The sequence below is a fragment of the Cryptomeria japonica genome, chromosome 3 (genome assembly GCF_030272615.1).
Source record: "Cryptomeria japonica chromosome 3, Sugi_1.0, whole genome shotgun sequence".
Lineage (NCBI taxonomy): Eukaryota > Viridiplantae > Streptophyta > Pinopsida > Cupressales > Cupressaceae > Cryptomeria > Cryptomeria japonica.
Genome location: NC_081407.1, coordinates 348,350,516 through 348,366,690, shown reverse-complemented (window position 1 = coordinate 348,366,690; position 16,175 = coordinate 348,350,516). Strand labels below are relative to the sequence as shown.

At 33.8% G+C, this 16,175-nt stretch overlaps 1 protein-coding gene across 1 annotated transcript; it reads left to right on the top strand.

The window, feature by feature from the left end:
- The first annotated feature begins 550 nt into the window (after positions 1-550).
- Positions 551-2,646, top strand: LOC131076506 (glyoxylase I 4). The gene is made up of 4 exons (XM_058013731.2): positions 551-652; positions 762-988; positions 1,918-2,020; positions 2,123-2,646. Exons 2-4 carry the CDS (start codon positions 828-830, stop codon positions 2,402-2,404), a joined length of 546 nt encoding a protein of 181 aa, XP_057869714.2. The 5' UTR covers positions 551-652; positions 762-827; the 3' UTR covers positions 2,405-2,646.
- The last annotated feature ends 13,529 nt before the right edge of the window (positions 2,647-16,175 follow it).

Here is a 16,175-nt window from a genome sequence, read left to right as displayed (position 1 = left end):
ATAAAAGCACAATATTCTAATGTTTAATGGAGAGTCTGTTCACCTGCAAGTAATTATTCCTCGGCAGATCAACTGATTACACCAGAACATGCACATTTATATTTATAAATATATGGTTGAAAGAAAGGCTAGCTTTAAGTACACATCATTATTCATGTCGGTCAGTAATAATGGCATCTAATGACATGATTATATCTGCTGTTGTTTGGTGTTATTAGGTTAACTCAATTAATGACATTAATATTGAAATTGAACCTGGCACTAACTTTATCTCGATGCATTCAATCAGAAATACAATTTGCTTGCACACTGCACGTGGGCTGACATGGTTTCTTGCATGCACATGCATTAGTCGTACTTTTGCATGGTGGGTCATTGGATTTTGACAGTGTCCAAACCACGTAGGATTGGGCTTCAATTTTATTCAAAATGTGAAAAAGCAACGTCATCGACGTGATAACCTGTAGAAATGGAAAATGCGTGCAAAGAAAATCCAGGCTTACGTAATCACACTTCCCTGCTATTTATATGAGTGCTGGATTCAGGGAAAGTTCATCCTCCGTTGTTGAATGTTTTGAGATTTCAATCTTCACTCTGGTTTTTTCCATTGTCGATTGATTTGCCATTTCAATCTGGTTTTTGTGCCAGCCCTGTAAGTAAGAAAAATCTTGCTAGGAGAAGAAAAAGCCATTATTTCTGTTTAAGTGATAGTTTCAAGAATTAGATATAGATTGTGGCTAAGCCATTAGAGGATTTTGCAGTTTTGAAGATTGTAGTTGAGGATCTTGCAATTTGAAGAAAGAAAATTGTAAGAAGAAAGCTGAAATATGGTGAATTCTGGTGAGAAAGGAGGGCCCCTTCGTTTGAGATCTCTGAATCATATATCTATGGTGGTTACATCGATAGAGGATTCCATTAACTTTTATGAAAATGTCCTGGGTTTTATTCGTGTCAAGCGGCCTGGATCTTTCAATTTCAATGGAGCCTGGTAATGTTAGATTCTTGCACTCCTCTGGTATTGAATTATTGGTGTTTTGAGGATATTGAATTATTGGGATTTGGTTCTAATTCAGTTTTTTATGAATGAATTGTGTCATGGTTTATTGGGATTCAACTTTGGTTCTGTTCTCATGGTTGTTTGTGAAAGTGAGTGCAAATGAAGAAATGCTAGCTTGATCATACGTGGATGTAAATAAAGTAATGCCAGGTAGATCATTGATGACTATGAGGTGGAGTTTTTTTTTTATAATGGTTATCCATAAAAGATGGATTGATTGATGATGATTACACTGAAACGGTGTTTTAATTTTTTTTTTTTCAATGATTATCCATAAAAGATGGATTGATCGATGATTACTACATTGAAGCTATATTTTAAATGTGTTTTTACTCTTTTTATATGGAGGATCAACAATCATTAGGATGGGCCATGTTTTAAAAGCCACTCAATCTGACATAACATTGAAATGAACGAAATTAAAGAATCTATGTCTACGACATTTTTAAGTTTTCATCGATGTCAGTTCTTTTATTAGGAATCTTGACCAAGAAATCATTTATTTTGCGAAGCCTGGTCTCCTCAAATAACTCATTTAAACTGCCCACCTTCAAATTATTTTCATTCTGAATATAAAGTATAAACATCCTCATACACTGCACACTCTATGATGAAGTGCCATTCAATTTCCAAGATCTCTTTGTCACATAAAATGCAAACTCTTTCTTTCCAATCGTTATTAAGCACTGTACATCTACCAATCTCGCAGCCGAATCAGACCTCATATCTGCTACCACCGTCCATGAGTTGACAATGAATAAATTGAAACTATGCATTAAATGTTACTAAATCATAAGCTCACATAGCTTTTATTGGTATTAACTCCTCATAATTGACGTGGGCTTTGAACAATTCAACAGGCTGTTTAATTATGGGATAGGCATACATTTGCTGCAGAGTGCCAACCCAGAGAAAGTAGTGCACAAGGAGATAAATCCAAGGGACAATCACATTTCATTCCAGGTACATAATATAAATCTACTCAAAAAGTTTGATGTTTAACCCAAATGTATGCTTGGATCTATGGAATTGTAAGGCAGCAGGAACTCACATTTGGATTTGCAGTGTGATGATATGCAAGGTGTGGAAAGAAAGATGCAGGAGATGAAGATCAAGTATGTGAAACGTATAGTGGAGGATGAAGGCATATATGTGGACCAGCTCTTCATACATGACCCAGATGGTTTCATGGTGGAGGTCTGTAACTGTGAGAATTTTCCAGTGGAGCCCACACCCTCTGGAGTTGGGCCAGTTTGTTTCAGATTACCTTCTCATCTGCACAACCCTCCCATAGCCATGGGAAAAAATACATCAGTTCTGTCAGCATCAAAAGAGATTGATCTGTAAATTTTTTATCTTGTGCTAATGCTCAAGATTGCATTATTCGGATGTGTTTGATATTGTTGGTCTGAAATTAATATTATTTAGGGTGGAGAGATTGACATATTTTTTCCCAATCTGATTGTTTTCTTGTGATCTATCAAGGAATAGATCCTTGCCGTGCTTGGTTTTATGTGACAAAGCCTATGGGTTGTAATGCCTTGCACCATATATTTATGGATTTATATATTGATTTATTTTATGTTAAATCTTGCATAGATTACGGCACGTAAATACTGGGTCATCCATGCAACGGGCTTCCACCGGCAACAAGCGACAATCTCGTTGTGGATAGCAATGTGGATAGCAATTTTAATAACACCTGAATCTCTGTAAGTCAAAGAGAAAATTGCTCATTAAAAAGAAATATTATCTAGATGGAGGACTTATCAAGTTTGATGATAACATGGAGTGACCTAACAATACCAAATCCAATTTAGGTGGATACGCTTACAATCACAATCATCAAAATTTTATAAGTTGTGGGTTGGCTTTAAATACTAACATTATTTATCTCATGGATCATCAATGGTTCTAATATAATTAATAATTAGATGTTTGATTTCACAATACATTCTAAGTTTTGATTTGTTTGATGATATATTTTAAATCATAGTAATAGGTGGTCCTATTGGAAAAGTGACTGTGATTTCAGATGAGCCATTTAAACAAACCAAAGCTTAGAGTGTGCTATTTAAACTTGACTATAATTACATGATCATTTTAGTTTTCTTAACATAGATTCATTGAAAAATATTTGTTTTTCAGAATTGTTTATATATGTTTGCCTTTTTTTTTTTTTTTAAATATTGGGTTCATTTTGATGAGAATGTTTTAAATGCAAATAACAATTTCATGAGTGACATACTCTTGTATGAATTTAACTCATCCCAAGAGATTTGATCACGGGTTTTAGATTCATCACTCTAGATTGGATCCATTAGTGTGGACTTGATCTAGGTGATTTCCATAAATCTTGTTAGGTCACTCTTACTAGTTGTTCTAAGTTGACTTAGCACACATTCACATTGATTTGCATGATATATTATAATCAATGAGGTTTTCAAGTTCACTCAAATTTCAAATCATGCTTGAATATGGAAGCACATTTACACTAAAGAGATTAAAAGAGAATCATTTTTCTATTGTCTACTTGTAATATCATCTTAGGTCAATTATATGCTTGCTTTGTGTCTGCAAATATTTTTCTCAGACATAAAGTTGTTCCAATTATTGTCCCAATTAAGGAGAACACAACATTTTCAATTCAACAAATTCCTAGTGAATTTCTCATTCCACTCAAGTCCTTATATGGATTTAGAAACTAGGAAATAGGAGCAAACTAGTTGCCACCACTTACAAGTTCATTCCCATGGTAGTTATAGAGATCAAGCCTGTATGTGAAAATCATTATCAAAACAAGTTATAATTTGTTTGTAATTATAAAGTGGTCATTTGATCAAAACCCTAAAATTATAGTGCCTTGGCAAATAGGTTCCCTACTACCTTCAAAATCCAATCTAGATATATTGTGCATTTAAATTTATTTATTTATTTAATTTCAACATTTATTATTTTGATTCCTAACTCATTACCATAAGTTACACTTATTTATCATTATACTTAATTAATACATCTCTTAGGTTAATTTATGTTACAAGTAGTTTATTTTTCATCATATTTTTGGTGAATCTAACTTTCCTACACCCTTGAGAGTAAGAAACAATTACAACCAATATGCATGCAATAAAAGAGTATGTATAGGGATCCATCCTAGAAATAATAGCAAAACCAATTCTATTCAATCTTACACCCTTCACTCTACCATGAGATCAAGGTACAGATTTGGGAGGACTATTCCTTCGCTTTTGTACAATTATTTAAGAAAGATTATCTTTCGTGTCCTTAGACCTAGGAGAAGCAAGGGGAACTCTTCCACAAAGGGCCCATCCATAGGTGCTATCAAAATAGAGGAATACCAAGCTAGAGTAGTCAAATGTTGAACCACATGCACATAAATAGACATAAGTAGAATCAAGGCTAATGGAATAATATATTGAGAAAACAAATAAAAAAGGTCGATAGTGTTAAGGCTTTGGTTAAAATTGAGAGATTATTTAATATTGGGTTTGGGATCTATTTTTCCCATGTTCATTTTCAAGTATTATTTCAAAATATATATAAAATACTTTTCCACTTCCACATGCTCATATGTCTCTTAGGAGAGATGCTTATACTATTTTATTTTCTATGGTCTTTTGCTTGTCAACCTCTTGGCCTATGTCCGATAACTACTTCCTAGGATAATGAACATTGGACCACTTAGCATTTTTGGGCCTGGTTTCAGGTTATTTCATACACATGTCCTTGGTATACAAAATTGTATAGGCTTGACATGCTAAGGTAGAGATGGTACAACTTAACTGGGTTGCTTGATATTTATCGTCTTATTAGGGTGGCTCATACTCTAGTACCATGACCTATTGATTTATAAGAAGGCTTGATGTGCAAACCTTGGATAGGATGACACTATTAGAGTATTGGGGTGGTCCATGTTGTTGTACTAGGTATCAATGTTAAGGGATGTCTAATATATTTTTGTTTGTCTTGTGTATGTTAAAGTTTCAAGGCGGCCTCTATTCTTGTACTAGGCATCAATTTTAGGGGATGCATGGCATATTGCATTTGCATTGTGTATGTTGTTTTTTCAAGATATTCCTTACTCTCATCCCAAGTTCAATATATGATATCAAGCTCGATAATATCAAAGGAAAATATATTTATTTTAGTTAGGGCCCAATACAAAATTGCATTGTTTTTGTTAGACTATTGGGGCGACAGTTCCTCTCCCTTGGCTTTATGTATTTGGAACCTCATTGTAGATTATTATTTATCAAGCTATAAAGGTTGTATATCCTAAGTTTTGATTAGTGATGAGAGATCTAACATTTAAAGGGCAAGGCCATAAAGCTTAAGAGGGGAGACTTAATGTCTATTAGAGGTCTAGAATTAATATTGTCTTTAGCCCATGAAAAATATGCAAAAGTATTAGTCCATGACTATGAAGGCAAATGACTCGGTGGGTGTCTATGATCTAGTAAATCTTCTAAAGCACACATTTTTTTGTTGAAGTGTCAATTACAAGTTCAATTTTTCCAAAAGGAAAGTGGGTAAAAAAAAGTTTTAAAGTCCGACTCTTTCAAGATGAGCATATATAATAAAAACATCTAGAGAGAAACATGAAGAGAAGATAAGACACCTTGAGAACACTTATCATCTTGAAAGAAACCATCAACCAACATGAATAGCCAAGTGATCTTCATTGTTATTCCTCCACCACATCATCCTACCTTTGACGAAAAAGTAGACAATAAGAAGCCATATAATCAACAAGAAGACATTGTCTACATTTGAAAGGGAGACCCTCATAATGAAATAGTGAAGTCCTTGAAAGCCTATCCCCCACCATTAAGATGGTATCCTTGTAAAGAGAATTGGCGATATTAGTGTCCACTAAATATGAACAAACGTATTTAAGTTAGTATTATTGTTCTATATTTTTAATTTCAGAATGAAGGCCATTTATCCATTGGGTCTGATCCTCATAGATTCCTACGTCACTTGTATCCAACAAGAAGCAACAAATTCAATAATGATACGAAATCTCTAAAAGTCAAAGAAAAAATTGCTGAATTATTTTATATATTTTGTCCATAAGGAGGACCTAAAATAACATTTTCAATTGGAGTAGATACGCTTACAGTCACAGCCATGGAAATATTGGAAGTTATTTGCTGGCTTCGAATTTTTAAAGCGTGATGACTCATCTTAGTGGACCATCAATAACTCTAATAAAACTAATGATCTAGATCATTCTATTTTTTTAACATAAATTCATGGAAAATCTATATATGTTTGTCTTCTTTGAAATTTGGGTTTTTTTTATTAAATTTTTTAAAATGTGTTTATAAGCAACATATTATTAAATGAATTGATATCTTGATTTCATTCTTTCTTATCTTAAAGATTTGGTCATGCCTTTTAAATTCATTGTTCTAGATTAGATCTATTAGTGTAGATATAATTTAGGTGATTTTCATAGTTGTAGATTTAAACCTTGAAATTTTAAAAATCAAATTGAAATAAAATCTTGCTAATTCTTTTCTATTAGTTGTTGTGAGTTGACCTAACATACATATGTGTTCATCTTTGTGATATGTTGTATTCATTGATTTGAAACTATGGTCAAATATGGGGGAGCGTCTAGTTCAAAGATCTTAAAGGAGAGATTTTTTTCTTATTGCTCTCTTGTAACATCGTTTTTGGTCCATTACATCCTTGTCAGTTATCTTTAAATCATTCCCTCAAAGCCATAAAGTTGTTCAAACTAGGATCCTAACTAAGGAGAATGTGACCCTTGCAATTCAACAAATCTATAATAGCGATCTTAAATCCCTCGAGTCCTTACATAGATTTAGAAACTAAGAAATAGAATAAAACTTGTTTACACCACTCATCTAGATACATTTCCATGGTGGTAAAAAAGATCAAGTTCGTAAGCACATATTCTTATCAAAGCAAGTCACAATTTGTTTGCAGATTCTAAAGTTACCATTTGGTCAAAGTCGTAAAATTATAGTACCTTTGAAATTAAGTTCCCTACTACCTTCAAAATCCAATAGGTATTGTGCATTTTTAAAAAATAAAATTATCAACCTTTATTATATCTAGTCCCAGCTCATTACCTCAAATATGTACCTTTTTCACCTAGGCTATTATGCAAGTGGTTTATTTTCCATCACATTTTTTGTGCCTTCAGAATTTGACCTTTCATTTAGTATTTTGTATCTAATGTTTCTAATTGTTACATCACCCTTATAGATTTAATTGAGGTTTAGATCAACCATTATTTATTTAACATTAATTTAAATCAAAAAGTTTACAATGCTACATTGTGTAATCTTTCTTTGATCCTCATCCACCCACCTTTGTGTTTGTACACCATTTATATATCTTCTATCATAGGATCACATTGACACCTATCTTTGGCCTCTATTCATACATCTATTACAAAGTTTGATGTTTATGTAACTTATGACATTTGATCCCACTTCTAAAAGATACGCTAAATAATTAAATCTTTGGGTTCCAGTGGGAATCATTATGTAAAAGGATGTCCTCATAAGGCAAAAAAATAAAATTTATCATCACAACAAACATAAAAATAACCCAAAATGACAATTTATACAATTGTCAAAGTCCTATACGTTATCAATATTTTTATTATATTAGAGTTCTTAAGCATAAAATTGATGAACAAAACCTTATTTCCCTTGTTTATTATGGATGTGGTCATAATTTTTTTCTAAAATATGTTTAGATAAACTTAAAATCTCATCTATAAACAGATGGATAATTGAATAATTATAAAACATATCAAGGTGCAATAATTGACAATTTAAATCTTTAATTAAAAAATTGAGACTAAGAGCTATTTTCATAATTTTAATTTAGAAATTATGATGCTATTTTAGGAATGAGTTGATTAGAAGAATATAATGTATTTATTATGGTAAAAATAAACAATTTCTTTTTGGTCATCGCATGGAAACATATTAAGCTTCACATGTGATAGATGACCCCTAGTTTTTGAATATGTTGTCATGATGGTAAGACATGGTCTTATGAATGTCATTTTTTTCAGCTAGATAGCTATTGCCAAATTGAATTTGGGGAGCTCCTATGTTTCAACCATAACTACTTTTCCAACAATACTAATGGAGATTGAGAATTTTCTATCTTTAGTAGTCATCTTTCATTGTAATTTGCATTCTATGTAGATTTAAATCACTTGAGATTTTTTATAAAAGAATAATTTCCATGGTATTAATAACAAAAATATAGAATCAATAAACAAAACCAAAGACAATAAATGAAAGAAAGATCCTCTTGCTAAGACCTTCATTATAATTTATTGATAATTTAAAAAATATATGAATTATGGTTTAAACATAAACATTAAAAGATCTAAGAAAACAACTATGGTTCTTAGAAGTGTTTTTTCATTGAAAAATTATTATGCAGGTCTTCTCATTCTCGCCAAATTAGATGAATCAATATTCACAATAAGAAAAAAGTACTTAATAAAATATCAAGGTTTTAGAGTTACTAGATTATTAGTATCTAGACAAGATTTTTGTAGACTCTTAAATGAAAATAATGATTGTTAGTTAAAAAAAAAAATCTGTGTCCCATACTAATCTCCCAATTGCTTCACATTATTTAAACTAAACAAGCACACAATTTTTCCTTTCTCTTATCGAGATGAATTTGCTAAGATTTCACTTGCACATGAGTGATTAATATCGAATAGGTTAAACTCATCTTACATTATACAATATAATGATTGTCACATTGATATCTCTCTAATGAACTCCTCAATGATTGATGCTTGGTACTCCTCTAAATGTTTAGGTCTCTAAGTGTAATTATTTGCATTTCTTGTGACACTCTACTATTAATAAACTTGTTTTGTTGACACGAAGTTTTTAAAGATCAAGTTACAACCCCTACTTTATTTTATTTTTATTTTTATTTTCTTAGACCTATATAAAAATTGTAGAACCTTATTTTGTCTCTATTCATTGTAAGTAAACATGTCAAAATTTTTGAATAGTGCATTCAATTATTTGCCATGCATTTTGCTCTTATGTAGACATATTTAGGCACGTGATTTGTTAACTCTAATAGATATTCCATTTTTTGGAATTTAGTGGATTATAAAAATAATCATATTGAACAACTATAAGACCATAAAATCTCCATAATTTGGAGTATATGAGGATTTTTAATCACTGACAAAATAAACATGGTTTTGATAGAGAACTAATGGGATTATTGGTTTGTGATTATAAAAACTACATAGAAAGAATAAAATAAAATTATTCTACTACAAAATGTTTTGAAAATAATATTACTATTATGATTTCATCTTTATAGAAAGTATTTATTATTTGAAGAATGACTAAGTTTGATTAAGTGTCAAAGAGGTATAAATTGAACAACCACTATGTCTCAAATTAGGTTTAATAGTTCTCTTACTAAATTTTCATCCATCTACGATGGGAATTCATTTGTATCCCATTTATCACTTTGAGATTTGTGTTATTATCATAAAGCGAATAGTAGGCTTGTTGGAAAACTTATGCGAAATTGTTTACTTCCAAACTCCATATAATTTTAGATGAAAATTTTTTTGTGGTGGCACCTATGATCTTATGGTTGAATTTGACTATATACTAATACTATATAATCATAATCTATTAATATATATTATATCATAATATTATATATATCAAATATAATACTAATAAAAAATCTACCCTTTGTTGTAACTCTTGTGACTACATGTAGCCACCTATATCACAATTGCCTCTTTACTAAGGCTTTTCCATTGCAAATGGTTGCAAGCGTATAAAATCCTCCAAGTTATTGTTTAGATACCATCTATAAATACCTAGGATACTACTACATCAAATTATTTATGAAAATATACATTCTAAGATAATTACTGTGAGATTTTGCCAAGATCTAGAGGCAATGGTGGAAAGCACAAATAAGAGAGAACAAAATAGATGATAGGAATAAATTGCATTCTATTAAGATACAAAATGTGATCAACTGGATCATCAATCATTACATACAATGAATATGAGTCTGCATATATAGGCAATACAATATGGATATGTGACCACACAAACATGACATGTGTCTCAATAAGAAACAAGGGTAGGTAGGAAATAGGTGTGGTAGGTAGGAGAAACAATAAAATATTCCACATGAGGTGGATCAGCCACCGAAGGTGGAATTATCACTCCACAATAAGTGGATATGATAGAGTAGTAATAGGATCACACCATAAAAGGTGGAAATTCTCCTACACACACTATCCCAATGTGGCACAAACACCCAAGTGTCTCATACCCAAACTACTATGAAATGCATTATCCTATCCACCGAAGGTGGAATTATCACTCCACAATAAGTGGATATGATAGAGTAGTAATAGGATCACACCATAAAAGGTGGAAATTCTCCTACACACACTATCCCAATGTGACACAAACACCCAAGTGTCTCATACCCAAACTACTATGAAATGCATTATCCTAAGTAAACTTAAGTAAGGTGTAATAATATCCATGATGAATAATTATGTACACCAACACCCCCCTTAAGCGCAACTTAGGGGAATGCACTTAAGTCTACACTGCAACTAAGCAATGCAAGATGGGTCCTGACTACGAGGCCATGTTAGGTACCCATGTAAAAATGCAAATGCATGCAAACCAATGCAATGAAATCTCTCACAAAGCGGGGAAAGAAAGAAAAACCCAATCGGAAAAAACCCTCCCCCAAAATAGAGATGAAATCTATACAAGAGAACTCTCATAGAAGCATGTGAGGAACAAAACCCCATGTGAGGAAAAAGTCCCCCACATATGAGAGAAGAAGAGAAGCTAGGAAGCCCCCCCTCAATGTGGAATTTGCACCAATGATAGAAGCTTGATGATGTATGAAGAAACTGCTCCACGAACGTCGAACCATGTTCCTCCCCTTAGGAAGAAACAAAACCAAAGGTGTATCCATGAAGTCTCCCCAATCATGAAGGGAAGATGTATGAAAAAACTCATGATGAATGAAGTCTCTGAAAACTGTTCAAGTGTCCCCATGTCGATGCTGAAACATACCCCCTCCAAAGGTGGTGAACTGCTCCACATTGCTAAAAAAGGCACTCCAAGATCTAGTGGAGATGAATGTAGAACATGTCCCAAAGACTCACATGTCTCCTCTAAACATAAAGAGACCTCCTCCAACTGTTGTACATAAGTATCCACAATCATGTCAACCTCGAAAGAATGATCATGTAGAGAATGAATGAGAGGGTCAGAGTGTTCCCTTGCAACAATAGAAGAAGGATCATTTTCATCAAAGAGAAGATGAATATCATCAATGATGTCTCCCAAATATGCAATCTAGGATTCCATAAACAAACCTGCAATGTCTGTCAAGTAATCATCCCATGAAACTGAAGCTGGAAGATGATGTATATCCTATTGCACTGAATCACATGAAGGCAAAACTGTCGCACTATCTGCATCATCAGGTGCAATAGGTGATGTGATATTAGTAGGAGAAGATGAAACAAAAGGCTCAAGAACGGGATCACATGTGGGAATCCCCAAGTTCAAGTACCCATAGTTCTCCTCAAAATCTGCATCATCACAAGAAGTGTGATCATCACGTGTAGAATCATCATATGCAAAATCATTATCATCAACAAAATCTGAAAAGGAGTATAATCAATATGCATGATCAACCACCCTAGTCACAATGATAGCTCTAGTCTCCAAGTCTCTAATGAAAACTGACTCAGGTGTGAACTCCACAATTCTCTTAGTTGCACCATGTGTGATTTGATAGATGGAAAGGAGATTGTTTGTCAAATGGGGTATTCACAACACATCATTGAAGGAGTTATCCCCAATGGCAATAGATCCTTTCCCAATCAAATCCATGTATGTATGATTGCCCATCAAAATCTGCAGCATGATGCAAGGCTCAAATGAAGAGAACATAGACTGTGAAGATGCCATATGATGAGAAGCCCTTGAATCTAGAAGCCATCTCCCTAAATCATGACTTGTAGTAGGATAAAGAGCTTTTCCTATTCTTGTCCCAAAAGAGTGAGTCTTCCTACTTGTAGAAGCCATGAATGCTTGCCCTTTTCCTTTTGATTGTGAGGAAGTTGAAGTTGATGAATCATCCTTCTTGTAGACATTAGGCAAATCAATGTTATGCTTTTTGAGGATATGTGTGAGCTCATCAATCTTCTTAGAATGACAATGACGCTCCTCATGACCAAACTTTTTACAATAGGCACAAGTAGGTCTCTCCCTCTTTGGTGACTTGTCCCTCTTAGAATAGGATGAATCTCCTTGTTGTGGAGAAGGTGATGCTTTGTCCTTTTCTTTGATTGCCATTTTTTTTTGTTGGAGTTGGCATTTGGGCGTGTGCACAAAGATGGTGGTCAGAAAAGTGGACACCACCCAAAAAAAACTTGGAAAAACAGGCAGCGCATACACGGTTTTAAAATTTCAAATTCCCGTGTACGCGCTTAGGTTTGTTCTTCCCGAGCCTAGAAAAGGTAGCGCGTATGCGTTGCTTTTAGGAAAATGAGCTTACGCGCTACGCCTAGGAAAATTAGCACGTACACACTGCTTATAGGAAAATGAGTGCGTACGCGCTAATAATCCAAATAATACCACATACGCGGTGCCTGGTAAAAAAAGTTTAAAAAAAAAACTTGGTCTCATTTACCCGTAAAGCATGTTTTTTACTTCGTTTTTTTCCATTTTCTAACCTAAATCGCGAACAAGGTGCTAAATTTGTCCTCCAGGCTATGGATCAAGGTTAGTTTTTGTTTATTTTTGTCTTTCTTTCCGGTTTATGCAATTTGTTTTACATTTTGAATTTAATTTCATTAATTTTGATTAGGTTTTTTCATTTTTTGTTTCAAAAACTAGATTCTTCTAATCCAGAACAAGAACAACCAAATGCATCTCCTAAAAACCCACAAGAAGAACCAAATGCACCTCCTAAAAACACACAAGAACAACCCCCAATTCCTCCTTTTGACCACACAGTCGAAACACAGGAAGAATTAATTAATCAGTTAGGACGAAATACGTCTAAAATCAATAGACTGATTGTAAAATTGAAAACTTCTAAACTTGACCATCATCAATCCCTTGCCACTAGCCTAGAAACATTAGCTAGTGGTGCCATAGTTGTTTCCACAGAAATTACCAAATGGGGAAGCTTTAGGGATAGGTGTCGTCAATTCTATGCCAATGGGCTATCATACAATGGAGTAAAAAACAAAAATATTTCTAAACAACAAATATGTGCCCTTTTTGTTGATCCCAAAACTGGTCAGTCATTACCTCTTAATGCAAAGAGGTTTCCCATACATTGGTGTACCAATGTGCAGATGAAGAATCTTTTTTGGCAGAGGTGGTGGATTGTCTTTGATGATCCACCTTGTAATAATTATGAGGTCCCATTATATTTTTTGAGAAAAATATATTGTGAGTTTGTGCTCAATGTGCGGCCAAACTATTTTGACATGAGAGAGTTTCATGGTAGAGGTGGTGGCTCTGCCCAAGATAGACCTGGAGCTTGTAGGCGATTAGCCGCGGAGAGTCACCGCCCCTAGCACCCAAACCCAAGGTGCATCAGGTTGTCCCATTAGAGTTGAAAGAGTCGATGGAGCTACAGACTCTTCAGGTGACCATAACATTGACTGGTGCCATCATCCAACATGGGACGTCATTAGCACACCCTATTGTATTGGATAATGAGCCGTTGGAGGGCGACAGAGAGAGCCCATCGTGCATATGTGTGTCAGTTACTCGGGGATATGCTCGGGGATAGATGATGTAGTCGGTGCAGATGGATACTCATATCATTTGTGCACGATTTGCGGTTGTAGATGTCAGGCTCACACGATTGAGGATGTCACGCTGACAGATGAGTTGACGGACATGGTGTTTACCCATGAGCCACAGACACAAGTCTGTTGATTTGAATTCATAACATTTTATTTATCAATCACTCTAAATTTGTAATTACATAAATGAATTTTCATTTATACATCGCTTTAAATTGAGACAAATAATATGCATTTCAGGATGTAGCAACGGTATCCCATACACCTCCCCCAGTTACCATAACTGCAACTTCGATGCCTGAGGTATAAATTTTGTAACATGTTAAAATAGAATAGTACACTTTGAATTCAAAAAAATACAAGATATACTAACTATCTTTAATACTTGGTCCAATTTTTGGTTTGTAGGTGTTGACAGGGGACGAAATGTCCTAGATTGATGACATCACGCTCTCAGCGATCGATTTTGGCCTACAAGGCTATACGGTATCATATTTTGTACAGCTCTTTTTTATGTATTGTTTTGATGGAATATGCAAGTTGTTTCATTTTAGATTTTTAAAATTATGTTTAATTTATTATCTGTACTAATATCTCATGTTAATTTTGTGTTTTTAGGGTACCCCCTCCACGTCTAGGGCTCGTCCTAAAAAAAAGAATTCCTCGAAGACGCCAAAATGTGTGAAGAAGGTAATTGAACACATTTTTAGTTGTACAATTGTTTGAAAATGTTGAAATCAAGTATTAGTTGGGGTTTGTAGAGTGATTAGTGTTTTTTTGTCTATTTTACATTTACAACGGCCATTGAGCTTTATGGATATGTTGAATGCACCTGATTCGCCCGTGGATCAAGAGAAGGTGGAGGTATGTATCTCTACTTTATTTTCTTGATTTCATGATTATATGCACGCGTACATGTGAACTTGTGATATATTATAATCTTATAATTTTTTCATACAAGAAATATCCATACCTATTTCGTCAATGGCGAACCCTCCTCCTTCCACTGGAGAAGCATCTCAAGATCCGGTACACTTTTGTTTGATATGTAAAATTAATTGTTTTCAACCTTCAATACTTATCATTATATTAATTGTATTTAATCTTTGTACATTTTTTGTATAGGTAATAGCGACTGTTTCTACATCGATGGTGAGCCATCCTCAATCCATTGGAGAAGCATCTCAGGCACAGGTACGTCATTGTTCTCTATATTATAGCTTTTAAGTGTTTTTGATATATTTATGTTAGTACATTGTATTAATTGTACATTTAATCTACAATAGACTCCTTCGCGGTATGGCCATAACGTGGATCAATTTAAGTATGTCTTCAAGAAAACTCCTAAGAGTGACAAGGAGAGGAGAGCGAAGACATTAGCTCCTGGATCAACCGATGAGGTAATCTACATTTCAATTGCAAAGGAATTAAAGTTAAATGCATAGTTATGTTGTTAATTGTGAACTATTTTCTACAAAAGAATTCTAACTTGGCTTTTGAATTGTGGTTTTGCAGCCATCTACAAAGCCGCGTACTGCACCGAAGAGGCTTGATTTTGATGATCCACCACAAGTTTAGGATCATATAGTGTTAGTTTTGGTCATAGAATGACCAATACATGTAGATATATTCTACATTTTTATTGTATATCGATTTGGACATGGCATATGCCACATTTTTGTAATACTTGTATTGACTTGGCAGACATGCCTTTTTTTATATATATTGTATATGGTGAAAATGGATAACAATAATAACAATATTGAAAGGCTAAATGAATCCAACCACAAAACCCTAGCCTAACAATCAATAAAGATCCACCATAACATATGAAGATTACCTAAGACAATGCATATCAAATGAAATCACAAAGATTATACCATTACATGTCCAATAGGGTTTTGATCTCCATTCTTCCTATCTCCATTGATCTTGCTTGATATATTTGCTCTCAGATTTTTATATGCACAAGAGCTCAACAAAGAACGGAATGTGGTTGCAAGTAGGATCGTAGTGTAGCCAAGTCTTCAAGATTAGTCATTAGGTCACTAGAATGATTGATTAGGGTTTGATAATGAAGGAAGCATCTCCTTAAATAGAAGACACAATATGAAATGGAGGGATAAGATTGAGAGGTGTAAAAAGAGAGGTCGGCTAGGATTAGAGGGTAGGTAAAAGAAATAGTAAAATAATGAAAGAGGTAGGTAGTGCAGGAATTAAGAGATG

What these genes read in the sequence shown, in the direction of transcription:
- LOC131076506 (XM_058013731.2), top strand. Translation starts at nt 828, where the DNA reads ATGGTGAATTCTGGTGAGAAAGGAGGGCCCCTTCGTTTGAGATCTCTG. An exon ending in TTCAATTTCAATGGAGCCTG is followed by an intron (nt 989 to 1,917) that starts GTAATGTTAGAT and finishes ACAATTCAACAG; the next exon opens with GCTGTTTAATTATGGGATAG. An exon ending in ACAATCACATTTCATTCCAG is followed by an intron (nt 2,021 to 2,122) that starts GTACATAATATA and finishes TTGGATTTGCAG; the next exon opens with TGTGATGATATGCAAGGTGT.